Source organism: Oncorhynchus keta, unplaced genomic scaffold (genome assembly GCF_023373465.1).
Source record: "Oncorhynchus keta strain PuntledgeMale-10-30-2019 unplaced genomic scaffold, Oket_V2 Un_contig_753_pilon_pilon, whole genome shotgun sequence".
NCBI classification, from domain to species: domain Eukaryota; kingdom Metazoa; phylum Chordata; class Actinopteri; order Salmoniformes; family Salmonidae; genus Oncorhynchus; species Oncorhynchus keta.
The window spans coordinates 99,860-118,134 of NW_026289522.1; the positions used below are offsets into that span (position 1 = coordinate 99,860).

At 41.1% G+C, this 18,275-nt stretch overlaps 1 protein-coding gene across 1 annotated transcript; it reads right to left on the reverse strand.

Annotated features, from left to right (window-relative positions):
* Positions 1-433: 433 nt before the first annotated feature.
* On the reverse strand, positions 434-17,962 carry LOC127926406 (ly6/PLAUR domain-containing protein 6-like). The gene is made up of 5 exons (XM_052511800.1): positions 17,814-17,962; positions 6,555-6,722; positions 2,517-2,615; positions 1,715-1,845; positions 434-820 (listed from the first exon to the last, which is right to left on the reverse strand). Exons 2-5 carry the CDS (start codon positions 6,670-6,672, stop codon positions 638-640), a joined length of 531 nt encoding a protein of 176 aa, XP_052367760.1. The 5' UTR covers positions 6,673-6,722; positions 17,814-17,962; the 3' UTR covers positions 434-637.
* Positions 17,963-18,275: the final 313 nt, after the last annotated feature.

An 18,275-nucleotide genomic window follows, 5' to 3' on the forward strand; every position in this document is an offset into this window, starting at 1 on the left:
GATAGCATGACTCTGATGACGGTAGGAGTGTTAGATGTCATAGACTGTTGGATAGCATGACGCTGATGACGGTAGGAGTGTTAGATGTCATAGACTGTTGGATAGCATGATGCTGATGATGGTAGGAGTGTTAGATGTCATAGACTGTTGGATAGCATGACGCTGATGACGGTAGGAGTGTTAGATATCATAGACTGTTGGATAGCATGACGCTGATGACTGTAGGAGTGTTAGATGTCATAGACTGTTGGATAGCATGACGCTGATGACGGTAGGAGTGTTAGATGTCATAGACTGTTGGATAGCATGACGCTGATGACGGTAGGAGTGTTAGATGTCATAGACTGTTGGATAGCATGATGCTGATGACGGTAGGAGTGTTAGATGTCATAGACTGTTGGATAGCATGACGCTGATGACGGTAGGAGTGTTAGATACTATAGACTGTTGGATAGCATGACGCTGATGACGGTAGGAGTGTTAGATGTCATAGACTGTTGGATAGCATGACGCTGATGACGGTAGGAGTGTTAGATATCATAGACTGTTGGATAGCATGACGCTGATGACGGTAGGAGTGTTAGATATCATAGACTGTTGGATAGCATGACGCTGATGACGGTAGGAGGGTTAGATGTCATAGACTGTTGGATAGCATGACGCTGATTACGGTAGAGCTCAGACAGCCAGTGAGCAGCCAGTAGTGTGTGAGTAGACCGTTACTGCTGTGGAGGAGAGAGGTGGTGGAAAAGATGGCGTCTGTCTTGTTTCTTGGCAACTGCATGTTACAGATGTTTCCTTCACAGCAAGCAGTGCAGACCTGGAATCAGGAGTAGAGATAGAATCACCTAGTACGTTAACACGCACACACACAATTTGAATAGATGAAATAGTGCTTTCAGCAAAAATCTAAATATACAGACAGAACACAGACAAACTACAGACAGAACACAGACAAACTACAGACAGAACACAGACAAACTACAGACAGAACACAGACAAACTACAGACAGAACACATACAAACTACAGACAGAACACATACAAACTACAGACAGAACACATACAAACTACAGACAGAACACAGACAGACTAAGACAGACTACAGACCGAACACAGACAGACTACAGACCGAACACAGACAAACTACAGACAGAACACATACAAACTACAGACAGAACACATACAAACTACAGACAGAACACATACAAACTACAGACAGAACACATACAAACTACAGACAGACTACAGACCGAACACAGACAGACTACAGACCGTACACAGACAAACTACAGACAGACTACAGAACACAGACAGACTACAGACCGAATACAGACAAACTACAGACAGTCCACAAACAGAACACAGACAGAGGAATTTCCAGAAAGACATTCAAATAACAACGGCTGAGAAGGGAACAGATTCTTATCCAAGTGAGATCATTCTAAACCAGGGCCTGGGGATTACCATGACAGTGTGGTAAATCACATCAGACACCACAGAGCAGAGAGCCACATTCTGAACTGCAAATATTACTAATAAAAGTTCAAACATCATCTTTCTTTCCATACATGCTGTATGTGTGTCCCCGTTGAGAACTGCCCCTGGTTAGTCCCTCACCTGGTAAATGAAATGCACTTGTACATTTAGGAGTTGCTTCAGCAGCCGTGTCAGAAATGTAATGTGATTCAAAGGAAAGAGGCTTCGTGAATGACCTTGTATCCTTCATGGTTGTCCTGGGTGCAGCCTGTAGACAGACAGTGGGCCAGGGCCACACAGCGTTTGGTCACAGACACTGTGTTCCCCTGGACGTCCAACACATGGAGGGTGTAGCAGTACCTGGTCTCTGTCAGACACACAGACACTGTCGTTAAAGGTGCATTCTGCAATATTTACAGCTGAAAGATGGATACATGTGATCTAACGTTCAGACACTATGGAATCCTGAGAAATAACAGCTATAACGCAAATGTAGCTTACTTTTCAACGGCAATGTCATTCATTTCTATGAATATCATGTGTAAACAATTAATGTAAACGCAAATGTAGCTTACTTTTCAACAGCAATGTCATTCATTTCTATGAATATCATGTGTTAACAATCTACTTCTTACTGAAGTGGACGGTAACACTGAAAGAGCCTGAGGTTCAGATGGATTCCAGTGATTTAAACCAATCCTCACATTTCATGTGATAAACTACGATTTATCATTTGTTAATAACTCAAAGAATGTGCTTTTAAGATCAAAAGATCATCTATATAAAAGAAAAGAGCCTGTGGAATTATACAACCTGCCAATTCAATTTCGTATCTAAACATGTCCAGCTGAAGTGAAATACACTGTTTAAGATACAGAAACCAGCAAAGACAACATTGATAACCCTTCATTTTACAGCCTGGTATTTTCCTGTCATTTATATTTCTGCTCTGGACGGAGTCGAGAGGGTCTGAAAAACAGGGTTTGATGATAGATACAGAGCAGGCTGTAAATACCAGAAATACCTTACTGTAATTACCTCGTGGGCAGTATACGTCCGGAGCCCAGCGATTGCATTCGTAGTTGTCTGGTGCATCTTTACATGTGAAGCACTTGAACCCTCCAGGATGAGGAGTGGCTGTGGAGACGAGGAGACGAGCACAAGTCTATTATTCACCATCTAGATTTAATAACATATTTTTGGTAGATTTAATAACATGTCCCAAAATGAAAAAACACTTCCCTGAATCAATACATTGTCATTACTCAATGAGCTATAGAAGAAATGCAAATTGTACATTTGACTCCTAATTGTGTTGTAGTCCTCAGAGCTACAGCGATATGTAGTCCTCAGAGCTACGGCGATCTGTAGTCCTCAGAGCTACAGCGATATGTAGTCCTCAGAGCTACAGCGATATGTAGTCCTCAGAGCTACAGCGATATGTAGTCCTCAGAGCTACAGCGATATGTAGTCCTCAGAGCTACAGCGATGTGTAGTCCTCAGAGCTACAGCGATATGTAGTCCTCAGAGCTACAGCGATATGTAGTCCTCAGAGCTACAGCGATGTGTAGTCCTCAGAGCTACGGCGATATGTAGTCCTCAGAGCTACGGCGATATGTAGTCCTCAGAGCTACAGCGATATGTAGTCCTCAGAGCTACGGCGATATGTAGTCCTCAGAGCTACAGCGATATGTAGTCCTCAGAGCTACAGCGATATGTAGTCCTCAGAGCTACGGCGATATGTAGTCCTCAGAGCTACGGCGATATGTAGTCCTCAGAGCTACAGCGATATGTAGTCCTCAGAGCTACAGCGATATGTAGTCCTCAGAGCTACAGCGATATGTAGTCCTCAGAGCAACAGCGATATGTAGTCCTCAGATCTACGGCGATATGTAGTCCTCAGAGCTACAGCGATATGTAGTCCTCAGAGCTACAGCGATATGTAGTCCTCAGAGCTACAGCGATATGTAGTCCTCAGAGCTACAGCGATATGTAGTCCTCAGAGCTACGGCGATATGTAGTCCTCAGAGCTACAGTGATGTGTAGTCCTCAGAGCTACGGCGATATGTAGTCCTCAGATCTACAGCGATGTGTAGTCCTCAGAGCTACAGCGATATGTAGTCCTCAGAGCTACAGCGATGTGTAGTCCTCAGATCTACAGCGATGTGTAGTCCTCAGAGCTACAGCGATATGTAGTCCTCAGAGCAACAGCGATATGTAGTCCTCAGATCTACGGCGATATGTAGTCCTCAGAGCTACAGCGATATGTAGTCCTCAGATCTATAACAGCAACTTTCCTTTAACGACATACATTTCACTACAGTACATACAGGACATTTAACTACAGTACATACAGGACATTTAACTACAGTACACACAGGACATTTAACTACAGTACATACAGGACATTTAACTACAGTACATACAGGACATTTAACTACAGTACATACAGGACATTTAACTACAGTACATACAGGACATTTAACTACAGTACATACAGGACATTTAACTACAGTACATACAGGACATTTAACTACAGTACACACAGGACATTTAACTACAGTACATACAGGACATTTAACTACAGTACATACAGGACATTTAACTACAGTACATACAGGACATTTAACTACAGTACACACAGGACATTTAACTACAGTACATACAGGACATTTAACTACAGTCAGTCTGTGTGTCTTTGTTAAGTGTTATATTATGAGAGGACGATACAGTTTGAATTGAATTAATGCCCCATCAGTTCAACCGTCTAGATTCTAGAATAGAATGGTCACTAAACATTGCATGGAGACCATCTGCCGTGATCAAACAGTAGGCTTGTTTGGTTTGTTCAATTGGCAACCATTATGTTAATACTAAGAACACTGGGAATCAGGCCTCCCATTGGATATGCTGCATCCCAAATGGCACGATATTCCCTGTATAGTGCACTAATTTTGATCAAGGCCCATGATGTAGTAGTGCACTATAAAGTGAATGGCGTACCATTTGGGACACATACTAAGACAGCTACAGGTCTTAGGGTCATCCAAACTTCACTCAGCGAACAAAAGTCTGCCTGCCTGCCAGTCTCTCACACACACACACACACACACACACACACACACACACACACACACACACACACACACACACACACACACACACACACACACACACACACACACACACACACACACACTAACACACACATACTCCCACTAATCCACCCTCCATACCCCAAGCCCCCAGGGCTGGTCAAGGTCCTCCTATCCCCCTGTACATGCCGGGCGTGGGTCCAAACAGACACGCATTTCTTGGGGAATTCAGCTCAGGTATCCCTATGAAATTAACAACCATAAACCTGATATAGGAGCTCTTGGCTTATCAGATGTTGAAGGCAGATTGTGCCAAGAGAGCTGAGGTAAAATACATTAGATGAGATTTCAGTGTTTGACTGCAGGGAGATGGAGGGGAGTAGAGGAGGGGAACCTTTAGGGTCTGACCTCGTACGTGCCTGCCTCTTAGAGCTACTGTGCGTTTCCATACTTCTCACACAGCGGTGAGCCCAGTTCTCACTGTGGACCAGTATACTGTACTGTAGTCTGTACTGTAGTACTGTAGTCTGTACTGTAGTACTGTAGTCTGTACTGTAGTACTGTAGTCTGTAGTCTGAGGAACTGAAGCTGAGGTACTGTAGTACTGGCTGAGGGACAGAATGCGTCTCAGTTTCACAGAGAGAAAGGGCTGGGAAACAGGAAGTCACGTCTGGAAACTCGCACACATCTCACTGATACCCAACACTGCAGATGTAGTACGCCAGAGACTGTGTCACACAGTGGTGGATGAGGAAGATGTCTCTACACTGGCATTGTGTATAAATATTGTTTTATTATAATCTCTTCATCTAGATATGGAAAGTGCCTTCAAAGATGAAGGCAGGGTGAAGAGAGGCCTGACTGTGACCATTACCAACTGTGGCCATGTCACCTTTGTCTGGGGATCAGAGCAGGGGCACCTCAAAGATCTGAGGGGGCACAAAGTATGTGAGGATGGCTGGGGGGTTCGGCAAGAATTTTGCCTTTTTCAAACACCTGAAACAGCTTTTTTTCTACAATCCCACCCTTCAGTCCCACCATTAAGCTCCACTCAACCCCTCCCATCATCCTCCCATCTATCTCTGTTTGGATTTGCTTATATATTGTTCAACTGTGCTTTGATGTTTCACAAAACTTCTGAACCTTTCTATTCTCATAGTTTATACAGATCGTAAGTTAAAGATAAAGATTTTTGTTAAGAGTATTATTATATAGGGCTTCCGAGTGGCGCAGCGGTCTAAGGCACTGCATCTCAGTGCAAGAGGTGTCACTACAGTCCTTGGTTCGAATTCAGGCTGTATCACATCCAACCGTGATTGGGAGCCCCATAAGGCCCAGCGTTGTCCAGGTTTGGCCGGGGTAGGCCGTCATTGTAAATAAGAATTTGTTCTTAACTGACTTGCCAAGTTAAATAAAGGTTCAATTTAAATATTATTTATCGATTTGTATTTTTATCAATTACAATATTTTGAGTTTAACCTTAATATTTGTTGTCATATTTGTTCTGTCTTTTCTGGGGGATTAAACTGAAATTGAAACCAATTTTCTACAGCTTGTTTTATACATAGCGACTCTAATTGAATTGATAGCCTGAAACGGCTTCTTGGTGTCTAGTTATGAGGTTTGGAGAACCTATCTGGGCGAACTAAAGACAAATTCATAAAAGAAGAGCCAAAAAATAAATCATAATAATATAAAATTACAAGAATATATATATGTTTTAAAACATTTACAGGACAAATCTGAGGGGGAACGAGCCCCTGTGTGCCCCCCCCCCCACCCCATAAGAACTCTGGATCAGAGGGTCATGGATGGATGCCCTTTCTCTTGGCTGTTATAATGGTCACATCTCAGTATTGATGACTTATTTCAGAGGTCACGGAGACATTGCCAGCAGACTCAACCAGAGGAAAAGAAAGGTCTGACTGCATCTACCACAATTTGATACAAAAATACATTTCCAATGCATGTGTATTCATACTTGATGGATGGAGCAGGATGATGTCCTTCACAGTGAAGTCCCGCGATTGAGCCGCTTCCAGCCAATCAGCGATTAGCGTTAAAAGTAGGACCCAGGCTGCTGGCCAGGCCTCCATCATTGGCTGAGACCTTCCACATGCAGCTGTCTGATTGGTCAACGTCCAGGACACTGTTGAGGGAAATCAATCAGTGAATAAAATATTGAAGGGAAACATCCTCAGAGTTGGAGAGAGACAGCGACAGAGAGAAAGAAAGAGATGGAGATCGATCAGTACATCCGGAGGAGGTGATCAGTTGTCTGTATCTCACTCATGCTGTTGTGTGCGCTGTGCTTTGCTTCATTAACTAAATGTCATCCAGACCCCGACTCAGAGGGCATCCAGTAACTAACCCTATAGTGAATCCCATGAAGCTAGGATCACAGTCTACATACAGTAAGTGGATTGATGAAGGCTTTTCTCAGGTTGCTTGAACGGGGTAAAGGATTGCTTTGAGGACCGACATATTATATCTATTAAATGTTATTAAGGCTGTATTACTGATCTGTTACTAAATCATCTATTATAGTTATTAAATCTGTATTACTGATCTGTTACTTATCTAATGTTATTACATCTGTATTACTGTCTGTTACTAAATCATCTATTATAGTCTATATCTATTAAATGTTATTAAATCTGTATTACTGATCTGTTACTAAATCATCTATTATAGTCTATACATAAATGTTATTATTACTGATCTGTTACTAAATCATCTATTAGTCTATATCTATTAAATAATCACTGATCTGTTGTTACTAAATCTATATCATCTATTATAGTTATTACATCTGTATTACTGATCTGTTACTAAATCATCTATTATAGTCTATATCTATTAAATGTTATTAAATCTGTATTACTGATCTGTTACTAAATCATCTATTATAGTTATTAAATCTGTATTACTGATCTGTTACTAAATCATCTATTATAGTTATTAAATCTGTATTACTGATCTGTTACTAAATCATCTATTATAGTTATTAAATCTGTATTACTGATCTGTTACTAAATCATCTATTATAGTCTATATCTATTAAATGTTATTAAATCTGTATTACTGATCTGTTACTAAATCATCTATTAATCTATATCTATTAAATGTTATTAAATCTGTATTACTGATCTGTTACTAAATCATCTATTATAGTTATTATCTATTATCTGTTATTAAATCTCTATTATGATCTGTTATTAAATCATCTATTATGAGTCTATATCTATTAAATGTTATTAAATCTGTATTACTGATCTGTTACTAAATCATCTATTATAGTCTATATCTATTAATCTGTATTACTGATCTGTTACTAAATCATCTATTAAATCATTAAATGTATTAAACTGATCTGTCTGTTACTAAATCATCTATTATAGTTATTAAATCTGTATTACTGATCTGTTACTAAATCATCTATTATAGTCTATATCTATTAAATGTTATTAAATCTGTATTACTGATCTGTTACTAAATCATCTATTATAGTCTATATCTATTAAATGTTATTAAATCTGTATTACTGATCTGTTACTAAATCATCTATTATAGTCTATATCTATTAAATGTTATTAATCTGTTACTAAATCATCTATTATAGTCTATATCTATTAAATGTTATTAAATCTGTATTACTGATCTGTTACTAAATCATCTATTATAGTCTATATCTATTAAATGTTATTAAATCTGTATTACTGATCTGTTACTAAATCATCTATTATAGTTATTAAATCTGTATTACTGATCTGTTACTAAATCATCTATTATAGTCTATATCTATTAAATGTTATTAAATCTGTATTACTGATCTGTTACTAAATCATCTATTATAGTCTATATCTATTAAATGTTATTAAATCTGTATTACTGATCTGTTACTAAATCATCTATTATAGTCTATATCTATTAAATGTTATTAAATCTGTATTACTGATCTGTTACTAAATCATCTATTATAGTCTATATCTATTAAATGTTATTAAATCTGTATTACTGATCTGTTACTAAATCATCTATTATAGTCTATATCTATTAAATGTTATTAAATCTGTATTACTGATCTGTTACTTCTATATCTATTAAATGTTATTAAATCTGTATTACTGATCTGTTACTAAATCATCTATTATAGTCTATATCTATTAAATGTTATTAAATCTGTTATCTGTTACTAAAATCTATTATAGTTATTAAATCTGTATTACTGATCTGTTACTAAATCATCTATTATAGTCTATATCTATTAAATGTTATTAAATCTGTATTACTGATCTGTTACTAAATCATCTATTATAGTCTATATCTAGAATTAAATGTTATTAAATCTGTCATCTATTACTGATCTGTTACTAAATCATCTATTATAGTCTTCTATTAAATACTGATGTTATTTTTGCCTGCTCTGTATTACTAAATCATCTATTATAGTCTATATCTATTTTTGCCTGTATTACTGTTACTAAATCATCTATTATAGTCTATATCTATTAAATGTTATTAAATCTGTCTATATATTACTGATCTGTTACTAAATCATCTATTATTTAAATGTTATTAAATCTGTATTACTGATCTGTTACTAAATCATCTATTATAGCCTCTGCCCATCATACTAACTATGTTATTATGTTTTGCCCTCCATTCATTGAAAACACATTGTAACTGAACATCATCTATTATGTCAGTTGTATTTTTGAGAGCTCCATCTGAGTCTATTAAATCCTGGCCCCCACTGGTTGTATTTTTTGCACTGCTGTTACCATCAGAGAGGATGGTATTTTTGCCTGAAGTCATGGGGAAGTCATGTTAAGTAAGCCAAAGCTCTACAGCTAAATAACCAGTCAGATTATCGGATGTTCATGTTGTTAATCCCTGACTCTGTAAAACAATGAGAGGAGCTGGACAAAAAGAAGACCAACTAGATTAGAGATGGAATGTCCGTTTTGTTTTCCTATGTTATACAGCCTGACTACCAGCCCAGGCCAGAGAGGACAATGGTGGGTCTGCCTGGAGGGAGACTGGTGTCTGCCCCACTAAAGACCCTCTTTACTTCCATACCAGTGAGCCTGGGAAATGGGACCAGTACCCATGACAAAGCCCCCGATGCTGGACTCTCTATGGGCTCAGACCAGGGACAGATAATGAGCCTCCTCTCCTCCTCCATGACTCTGGATGCACAGACTCAACTTGGTTCTACAATGTAGGGGCCAATGGCAGGGGTTTAATTACTCAATCCCGGGTAGAGGGAGCAATACTGATACGGTTGGAATTTCACACCTTGCAGAGATAAGATATTGATGGACTTTATTAATCCCCTTTCTGCCGAAAACAAACTTTTTTTCCACTATTACAAAGCCTTCCTTTACCTCCATTTAAAGCCTGGTAATATGAGACATTTTTTTATTTTATAATTCATTTATTCACAATTTACTATTAAGTAGTCTTATCCCATATCAGAAAGATAATCAATATTCATTGATTGAACTTCAAATAAACTCCCCAATCTCTAATAAGAAGCCTTGGCGTGCATCATTATTCCATAAAGTAGCTTGAATAAAGCACATTAGCAAAAAGCTAGAGGATGACCTTGGCCTTGGCTTGAACATGAAGTCAGATTTATAAGATTGTATTTTTGCCTGCTGTCCTTCATGACGACGGTACGGTTGTATTTTTGCCTGCTGCCCTTCATGACGACGGTACGGTTGTATTTTTGCCTGCTGTCCTTCATGACGACGGTACAATTGTATTTTTGCCTGCTGTCCTTCATGACAACGGTACGGTTGTATTTTTGCCTGCTGTCCTTCATGACGACGGTACGGTTGTATTTTTGCCTGCTGTCCTTCATGACGACCGTACGGTTGTATTTTTGCCTGCTGTCCTTCATGACGACGGTACGGTTGTATTTTTTTGTCCCTGCTGTATTTTTCCTGCCCTTCATGACGACGGTACAATTGTATTTTTGCCTGCTGTCCTTCATGACAACGGTATTTTTGATCTGGCTAAATCATGTATTTTTGCCTGCTGTCCTTCATGACGACGGTACGGTTGTATTTTTGCCTGCTGTCCTTCATGACTATTTTTGCCTGCTGGTACGGTTGTATTTTTTTGCCTGCTGTCCTTCATGACGACGGTACGGTTGTATTTTTGCCTGCTGCCCATCATGACGACCGTACGGTTGTATTTTTGCCTGCTGCCCATCATGACGACGGTACGGTTGTATTTTTGCCTGCTGCCCATCATGACGACGGTACGGTTGTATTTTTGCCTGCTGTCCTTCATGACGACGGTATGGTTGTATTTTTGCCTGCTGTCCTTCATGATGACGGTACGGTTGTATTTTTGCCTGCTGCCCATCATGACGACGGTATGGTTGTATTTTTGCCTGCTGTCCATCATGACGACCGTACGGTTGTATTTTTGCCTGCTGCCCATCATGACGACGGTACGGTTGTATTTTTGCCTGCTGCCCATCATGACGACGGTATGGTTGTATTTTTGCCTGCTGTCCTTCATGATGACCGTATGGTTGTATTTTTGCCTGCTGCCCATCATGACGACGGTACGGTTGTATTTTTGCCTGCTGTCCTTCATGACGTAAGGTTGATTTTTGCCTGTACTGGTTGTATTTTTGCCTGCTGTCCATCCATGACGACGTCAGTTGTATTTTGCCTGCTGTCCTTCATGTATTTATCTTTGCCTGCTGTCCTTCATGATACGGTACGGTTGTATTTTTGCCTGCTGTCCATCATGACGACCGTACGGTTGTATTTTTGCCTGCTGTCCTTCATGACGACCGTACGGTTGTATTTTTGCCTGCTGTCCTTCATGACGACGGTACGGTTGTATTTTTGCCTGCTGTCCATCATGACGACGGTATGGTTGTATTTTTGCCTGCTGTCCTTCATGACGACCGTAAGGTTGTATTTTTGCCTGCTGTCCTTCATGACGACGGTACGGTTGTATTTTTGCCTGCTGTCCTTCATGACGACCGTGCGGTTGTAAATGTTTGTTTTCTTATAATTTCTCACAGTTTTTCTTATGAATGCTTTAATATAATATGTATGTGGTCTAAAGAGATACTGTTATAATTTGTACTTCAATAACGCTCTAATTATGTATAAATATATTTAAGTGCAATCTTCATGAGATACACAGCAGACAATCTAATCCAAACTAAAAGATAAGTATTATATATTTATTCTATATTTATTCATATCAGATTGATGCACATATAATTCCAACCACATTATGTAGTTTCCATTCAAGTCTTTCTTTTCAAAGCACGTCAACAAGAATACATTGAGACAGGAACCTCAACTCTCCTTCCTTCCTCTCAACCCTTCTGCCAGAGCTGGAGCAATAAACAGATCTGTCACCAACACTTTATTACCTGCATGTCAGTGGAGGCTGAGGGGAGGACGGCTCATACTAATGGCTGGAACGGAGTCAGTGGAACGGCATCAAACACGTGGAAACCGTGGAAACCATGGAAACCGTGTGTTTGATGTATTTGATACCATTCCACCGATTCCACTCCAGTCATTACCACGAGCAGATTTACAGTGGATTGATGGCAGGAAATGGCTTCAATTAAATCCTTCCTCTAAGATGAGACCTTCATAGAAACCACATGCATTCTCTCTCATCATTTTATCTCTCTCTATTTATTTCTCCATCTACATCGCTCTCTTTCTCTGCATTCCACTGGCCACTGGCCAGTAATCACTTGCCCAGGTGGAAGGTCGGGCAGGAAATGAGAGAGAGAGAGAGACTATAATGTTTACTTTTAATTTGTATTGTTTATTTCACTTTTGTTTATTATCTAGTTCACTTGCTTTGGCAATGTTAACATATCTGAACCAGGACTCCTGTCCTCCTGGACTAGGACCAGGTGGGAAAGGTGATCCTGAACCAGGACTCCTGTCCTCCTGGACTAGGACCAGGTGGGAAAGGTGATCCTGAACCAGGACTCCTGTCCTCCTGTACTAGGGTCAGGTGGGAAAGGTGATCCTGAACCAGGACTCCTGTCCTCCTGTACTAGGGCCAGGTGGGAAAGGTGATTCTGAACCAGGACTCCTGTCCTCCTGTACTAGGGCCAGGTGGGAAAGGTGATCCTGAACCAGGACTCCTGTCCTCCTGGACTAGGGCCAGGTGGGAAAGGTGATTCTGAACCAGGACTCCTGTCCTCCTGTACTAGGGTCAGGTGCGAAAGGTGATTCTGAACCAGGACTCCTGTCCTCCTGGACTAGGACCAGGTGGGAAAGGTGATCCTGAACCAGGACTCCTGTCCTCCTGTACTAGGACCAGGTGGGAAAGGTGATCCTGAACCAGGACTCCTGTCCTCCTGTACTAGGGCCAGGTGAGAAAGGTGATCCTGAACCAGGACTCCTGTCCTCCTGTACTAGGACCAGGTGGGAAAGGTGATCCTGAACCAGGACTCCTGTCCTCCTGTACTAGGACCAGGTGGGAAAGGTGATCCTGAACCAGGACTCCTGTCCTCCTGTACTAGGACCAGGTGGGAAAGGTGATCCTGAACCAGGACTCCTGTCCTCCTGTACTAGGACCAGGTGGGAAAGGTGATCCTGAACCAGGACTCCTGTCCTCCTGTACTAGGACCAGGTGGGAAAGGTGATCCTGAACCAGGACTCCTGTCCTCCTGTACTAGGACCAGGTGGGAAAGGTGATCCTGAACCAGGACTCCTGTCCTCCTGTACTAGGACCAGGTGGGAAAGGTGATCCTGAACCAGGACTCCTGTCCTCCTGTACTAGGGTCAGGTGGGAAAGGTGATCCTGAACCAGGACTCCTGTCCTCCTGTACTAGGGCCAGGTGCGAAAGGTGATCCTGAACCAGGCAACGTGATGTTCCAGGTCAAACAGGGAACAACAATCCTCTGTGAATGACTGGGGTTCTTCCCTTCACTACAGTACAGAGGCACAGAGAGAGAGAGATGCTAATGCCTTCTGTTGTGTTCAGAACTAGTCAGACCAAATGTTGCTGTAGGAGTATGATTCTCTCTATGATGTCATTTATCTCTGTGGGATACTACAACACTGAGTAAGAAGCTAAGAGACTTCTGAACCACTGTAGTCAGCCAATGGAGGATTATACAGTATACATGGGCCTCTATGTATGAGAATCTGGTTTGTCCCAAGTAGCTCAGTTGGTAGAGCATGGTGCTTGGAAAGCCAGGGCTGTGGGTTTGATTCCCATGGGGGACCAGTATGAAAATCTGTGCACTCCCTACTGTAAGTCATTCTGGATAAGAGATTATGAAAATTACTAAAAGAGGCTAGGGTTAATTAAGATAAATGATAATCCTAAATGACAACAACAGCTAAATTATTGCAACTGAAGAGAGAGCAACTCAGTCTAAGTGTAGTGCTGATCTGGAAGATGATAAAAACCTGGTCAAAAAGAATTTCCCTCAAGTCACACAGCATATGTCTCATGGAACAAAATCGTCGGTTTTGGATTCCAAAGAAAGACTGGTCGCAATTAAGCTTTAAATCAATATCCATTCCATTGAAATTCAAGATTGAGTCGTGCGAGGAGCACAGATTGTTGAACCACTTTGAGGTGCTGTAAGTCAACTGTAAGGGCTCTTAACCCTCTGGTACCTCCATAGACAGGGACATGTTGTGGGAGTAGATATATTTAGTGGTTATACAGAGGGCAGCCTGGGTTAAGAACCTGCTGCTGTCCGTTTTATAGGAAGTCCTGAGGTAAATCTGTCACTCACTGATTTAGTGAAAATAAAGGAGCTATCTAGAACCTTAAAGGGTTCCTCGGCTGTCCCCATAGGAGAACCCTTTGAAGAACCCCTTTTGAGTTGCAGGTAGAACCCTTTTGGGTTCCAAATAGAACCCTTTTGGTTCCATGAGGAACCTGTAACCAAAAAGGGTTATCCTATGGGGACAGCCGAAGAACACTTTTGGAACCCTTTTTTCTAAGAGTGAACTGTATGTTTCAATGGACTGAAGCCCATACTGTACCTCTACATGCCTGGTCTCTGGGACTGACTGCTAGAGAAGTAGTAGGACTGGCACAGAGAAATGTATTGCGGAGGCGTTGTGCCCTTCAGTGTCACTGTGGAACGTCAAGAGGTTGTCTGGGAGGCTGCTGGTGATATGGCGCTAGTCGATGAGATATGGTCTACTCTCCAAGAGCTCCGGACATCCTGTAGGTTCTATTACTGTACCATCCTGCCCTTTATGATGACGGAGAACATTCCTTTATGTAGACCTAGAACATTCCTTTATGTAGACCTAGAACATTCCTTTATGATGATGTAGAACATTCCTTTATGATGATGTAGAACATTCCTTTATGATGACATAGAACATTCCTTTATGATGACCTAGAACATTCCTTTATGATGACGTAGAACATTCCTTTATGATGACGTAGAACATTCCTTTATGATGACATAGAACATTCCTTTATGATGACCTAGAACATTCCTTTATGATGATGTAGAACATTCCTTTATGATAACCTAGAACATACTTGATGATGCTTTATGATGACCTAGAACATTCCTTTATGATGATGTAGAACATTCCTTTATGATGGCCTAGAACATTCTTGATCATGCTTTATGATGACCTAGAACATTCCTTTATGATGATGTAGAACATTCCTTTATGATGACCTAGAACATTCTTGATCATGCTTTATGATGACCTAGAACATTCCTTTATGATGTCAAGCTGATTTTGGGCTCTATTCAATCAGATCCACTTTAGCCTACATCCACATAGCGGTTGTTTTGGCAGTGTCAGAGTTGGAACTGTGTTAGAGCTGTCAGATCCACAAGTGGTTCCTGGCATTATACATCAGATTTGTAAAGTGGGCATTGCCATTGGCTACCCTGCCGCCCCGGCATTATACATCAAGTGGGCATTGCCATTGGCTGCACGGAGTCGGATTATTAAGAGAAATCCCATGCAGCCTTGTTTGAACACTGGAATGTGAGATGTAATCTACATCTTGATTAGGCTGATAGAAATCCTCGTATTGATGAAGGATTTTAAATGTGAGAAATAGCCTACACTTTCTCATTCTGAACTTGTAACGTGAGTGGGACGGGTGTGGCTTCGTGACATTGATCAAGAGTAGCTGCTCACTGATTTGACACCTCTGACACCTCCAACATCAGCTATGCGGGTGTCGGCTATAACCGGTTAATGCTTGATCTGATTGAATCTAGGCCTTAATGCTGGGTGCTGAGGTTGGTGTAGACAGGCAGACAGGTGGTGTGAGGATATGGAGCAATGAATGGACCAGTGGACAGATTGACACACAGCAGGCTCTGGACCTCTGGACCTCTGGACCTCTGGACCTCTGGACCTCTGGCTGCCTGGAGTCACAGACTTAGATTCTCTACTTTTCCCCCATCTCTTCTTCCTGACCCTGTGGCTGCACTACTTCCATCTCTAATTAAGTGATTTGTAAGAGAGAGGCCCCTTTGGACTACAGGGGCCAGAGGCTGTCCCTCCCCAGTTAGGGTGCTGTACAAATGGAATTTCTGTTGCATGGCTTTTACGTGAAAAGGGAGAGCGAGAGAGAGCAAGAGAGAGAAGGAGAGGGAGAGGAGAGAGAGAGAGAGAGAGAGAGAGAGAGAGAGAGAGAGAGAGAGAGAGAGAGGAGAGAGGAGAGACCATTCCTTTAGAAAGGTGATCTAGAACAAGACTCCAACAGCCACACTCACATGATGACCCGAACAGACCCCTTCCACACTCACATACTTAAGGAAAGGTGCTTCTGAAAAAAAAAATCTAAATTACAAGACTCACAACAGCCACACTCACACCCCGTTCCACACTCACCCCGTTCCACACTCACACCCCGTTCCACACTCTCACACACAGACAGACTGCCTCTGTGATGACCGGGCCAGACCACAAATAGACATGTTTTTACTTGACTGAGTTTAAAAGGAATTCCGGCAAACAACTTGTTTAGAATGCTTCCCAGTACCTATTTATTTTAAAGTTATAGCATGACGCCATGATGCATCTTTTTAAGTAGTTGGGAAAATACAGACTGGAATTGAAGCTAAATTGAGAACACATGCAGATGTATTTCTAGGCCAGACAGACTTCCTGAGAAAATGCCAAACACAAAGCATTCAGACCACTTGACTTTCTCCACATTTTATTACATTACAGCCGTATTCCAAAATGGATTACATCGTTTTTTCCACCCCCCCATCATCAATCTGCACACAATACCCCATAACCACAAAGCAAAAACAGGGTTTAAAAAAATGTTTGCAACAGAAAGAATCTGACAGTGGACTGCAGGAGCATATGTGTACAGTGATGTCAGTGTGAGGACTCTCTCTGCACACCTGGACAGTAGTAATTCTACAGTATGGTTGTAGTGAACCTGCTGATGGTAGAAGCCTCAGGGCAGCCTGTCGTGTTTGAGGCCCTGTCATTCCTATAGCCATAATAACACCACTTAACACTGTAGTGTACCTCACTTGTTTAATGTAGGCCTACCACACAGCTGTGGAAGACTGCTTCCCATCCCGGCCTTGCCCTTCCACATATCTGACAGATTTCAGCACTAGCAAACCTCATTTAGCTACAATACAATAACATACAACAATATGGCCAACTGTTAAATCTGGAGAGAATAATTCCTGCTCTCTCTGCTTTCTCAGTGTGTCGATTGTCTTTCATTGTGCTGAGGCAGCTATAAGTAAATTTACACTCAGTTGATTATTTATGGGCCAGGCACATATGGCAGCGCTGCACTGGCATTGCAGTTCCTAAACCTGTGCCATGCACCTGCTAACGTTACTACTTTAAGTATTCCCGAAATCAGTCTGACAGCTCTGCCATCTCATCCCCTTTGAATGGGGATCACTTAAAATAATGGAATGGTCACAATTCATAATCTGCTGAATTTGAGAAAACTCAGTTTAAAACGAGATAGAGAGCTAATTGTATTGTATATAGTACAGGGACCACCGTAAGTAAAACGTACGACGTTTCCAAACAACTCACATTTGACTACTAACCAACTGAAACGCGCACTGATTTGTCTGTTGGAAATATAGATGGGTAAGAAATATGCAGATAAGAATAGTTGTTTTTGTGGATCACAGCTGTTTTTATGTCTCGTATCTCATTTCATTGTGCACAGTGTTCAACCTAAAGAATCATAAAAAAATACTGCACCGCAATCTCTGAAAACAACACTTACCCAAATAAAACACCTCCCGAACTTCGTGGGTAAATCAACTGAATAATATTCCACTTGTTAGTCTAGATAAACATTCGGGCTCAGAAGTGGATGTGTAGCCCGATGGAATCGACATACTACTGGGAACGAATGCCGCTCTTGCAGTTTCGGGAGTTTCTGTAGGCGTGTATAATACGTAACCATTGGAACGTCAGTGCAAGAGAGATGTAGGGGGAATTGGGAAGATGGGGGGGTCTTCACCTTATCCATCCCATATCCATTGTATTCATCTACACATATGGTACATGGACTATTGTCAAGACATGACAAATGTTTTTCAATATCAATATTTTTTACTTTTAAGATCTAAAATGGTTATTACAATTTTGACTATGCTATTTGTTATTTGTGTGTTCCGGAGTTCTAAATTGAGCAGCTGCTGAAAAATGAGCTCCTGTATATATTGAGATTTAAATGGTTTTT

Bases quoted from the DNA above. Each gene is read 5' to 3' on its own strand.
- LOC127926406 (XM_052511800.1), bottom strand. From the start codon at position 6,672: ATGATGGAGGCCTGGCCAGCAGCCTGGGTCCTACTTTTAACGCTAATC. The intron at 1,846-2,516 runs GTAATTACAGTA...TGTGTCTGACAG, and splicing joins GGACGTATACTGCCCACGAG to AGACCAGGTACTGCTACACC. The intron at 821-1,714 runs GTCATTCACGAA...TCCTGATTCCAG, and splicing joins ACAACCATGAAGGATACAAG to GTCTGCACTGCTTGCTGTGA.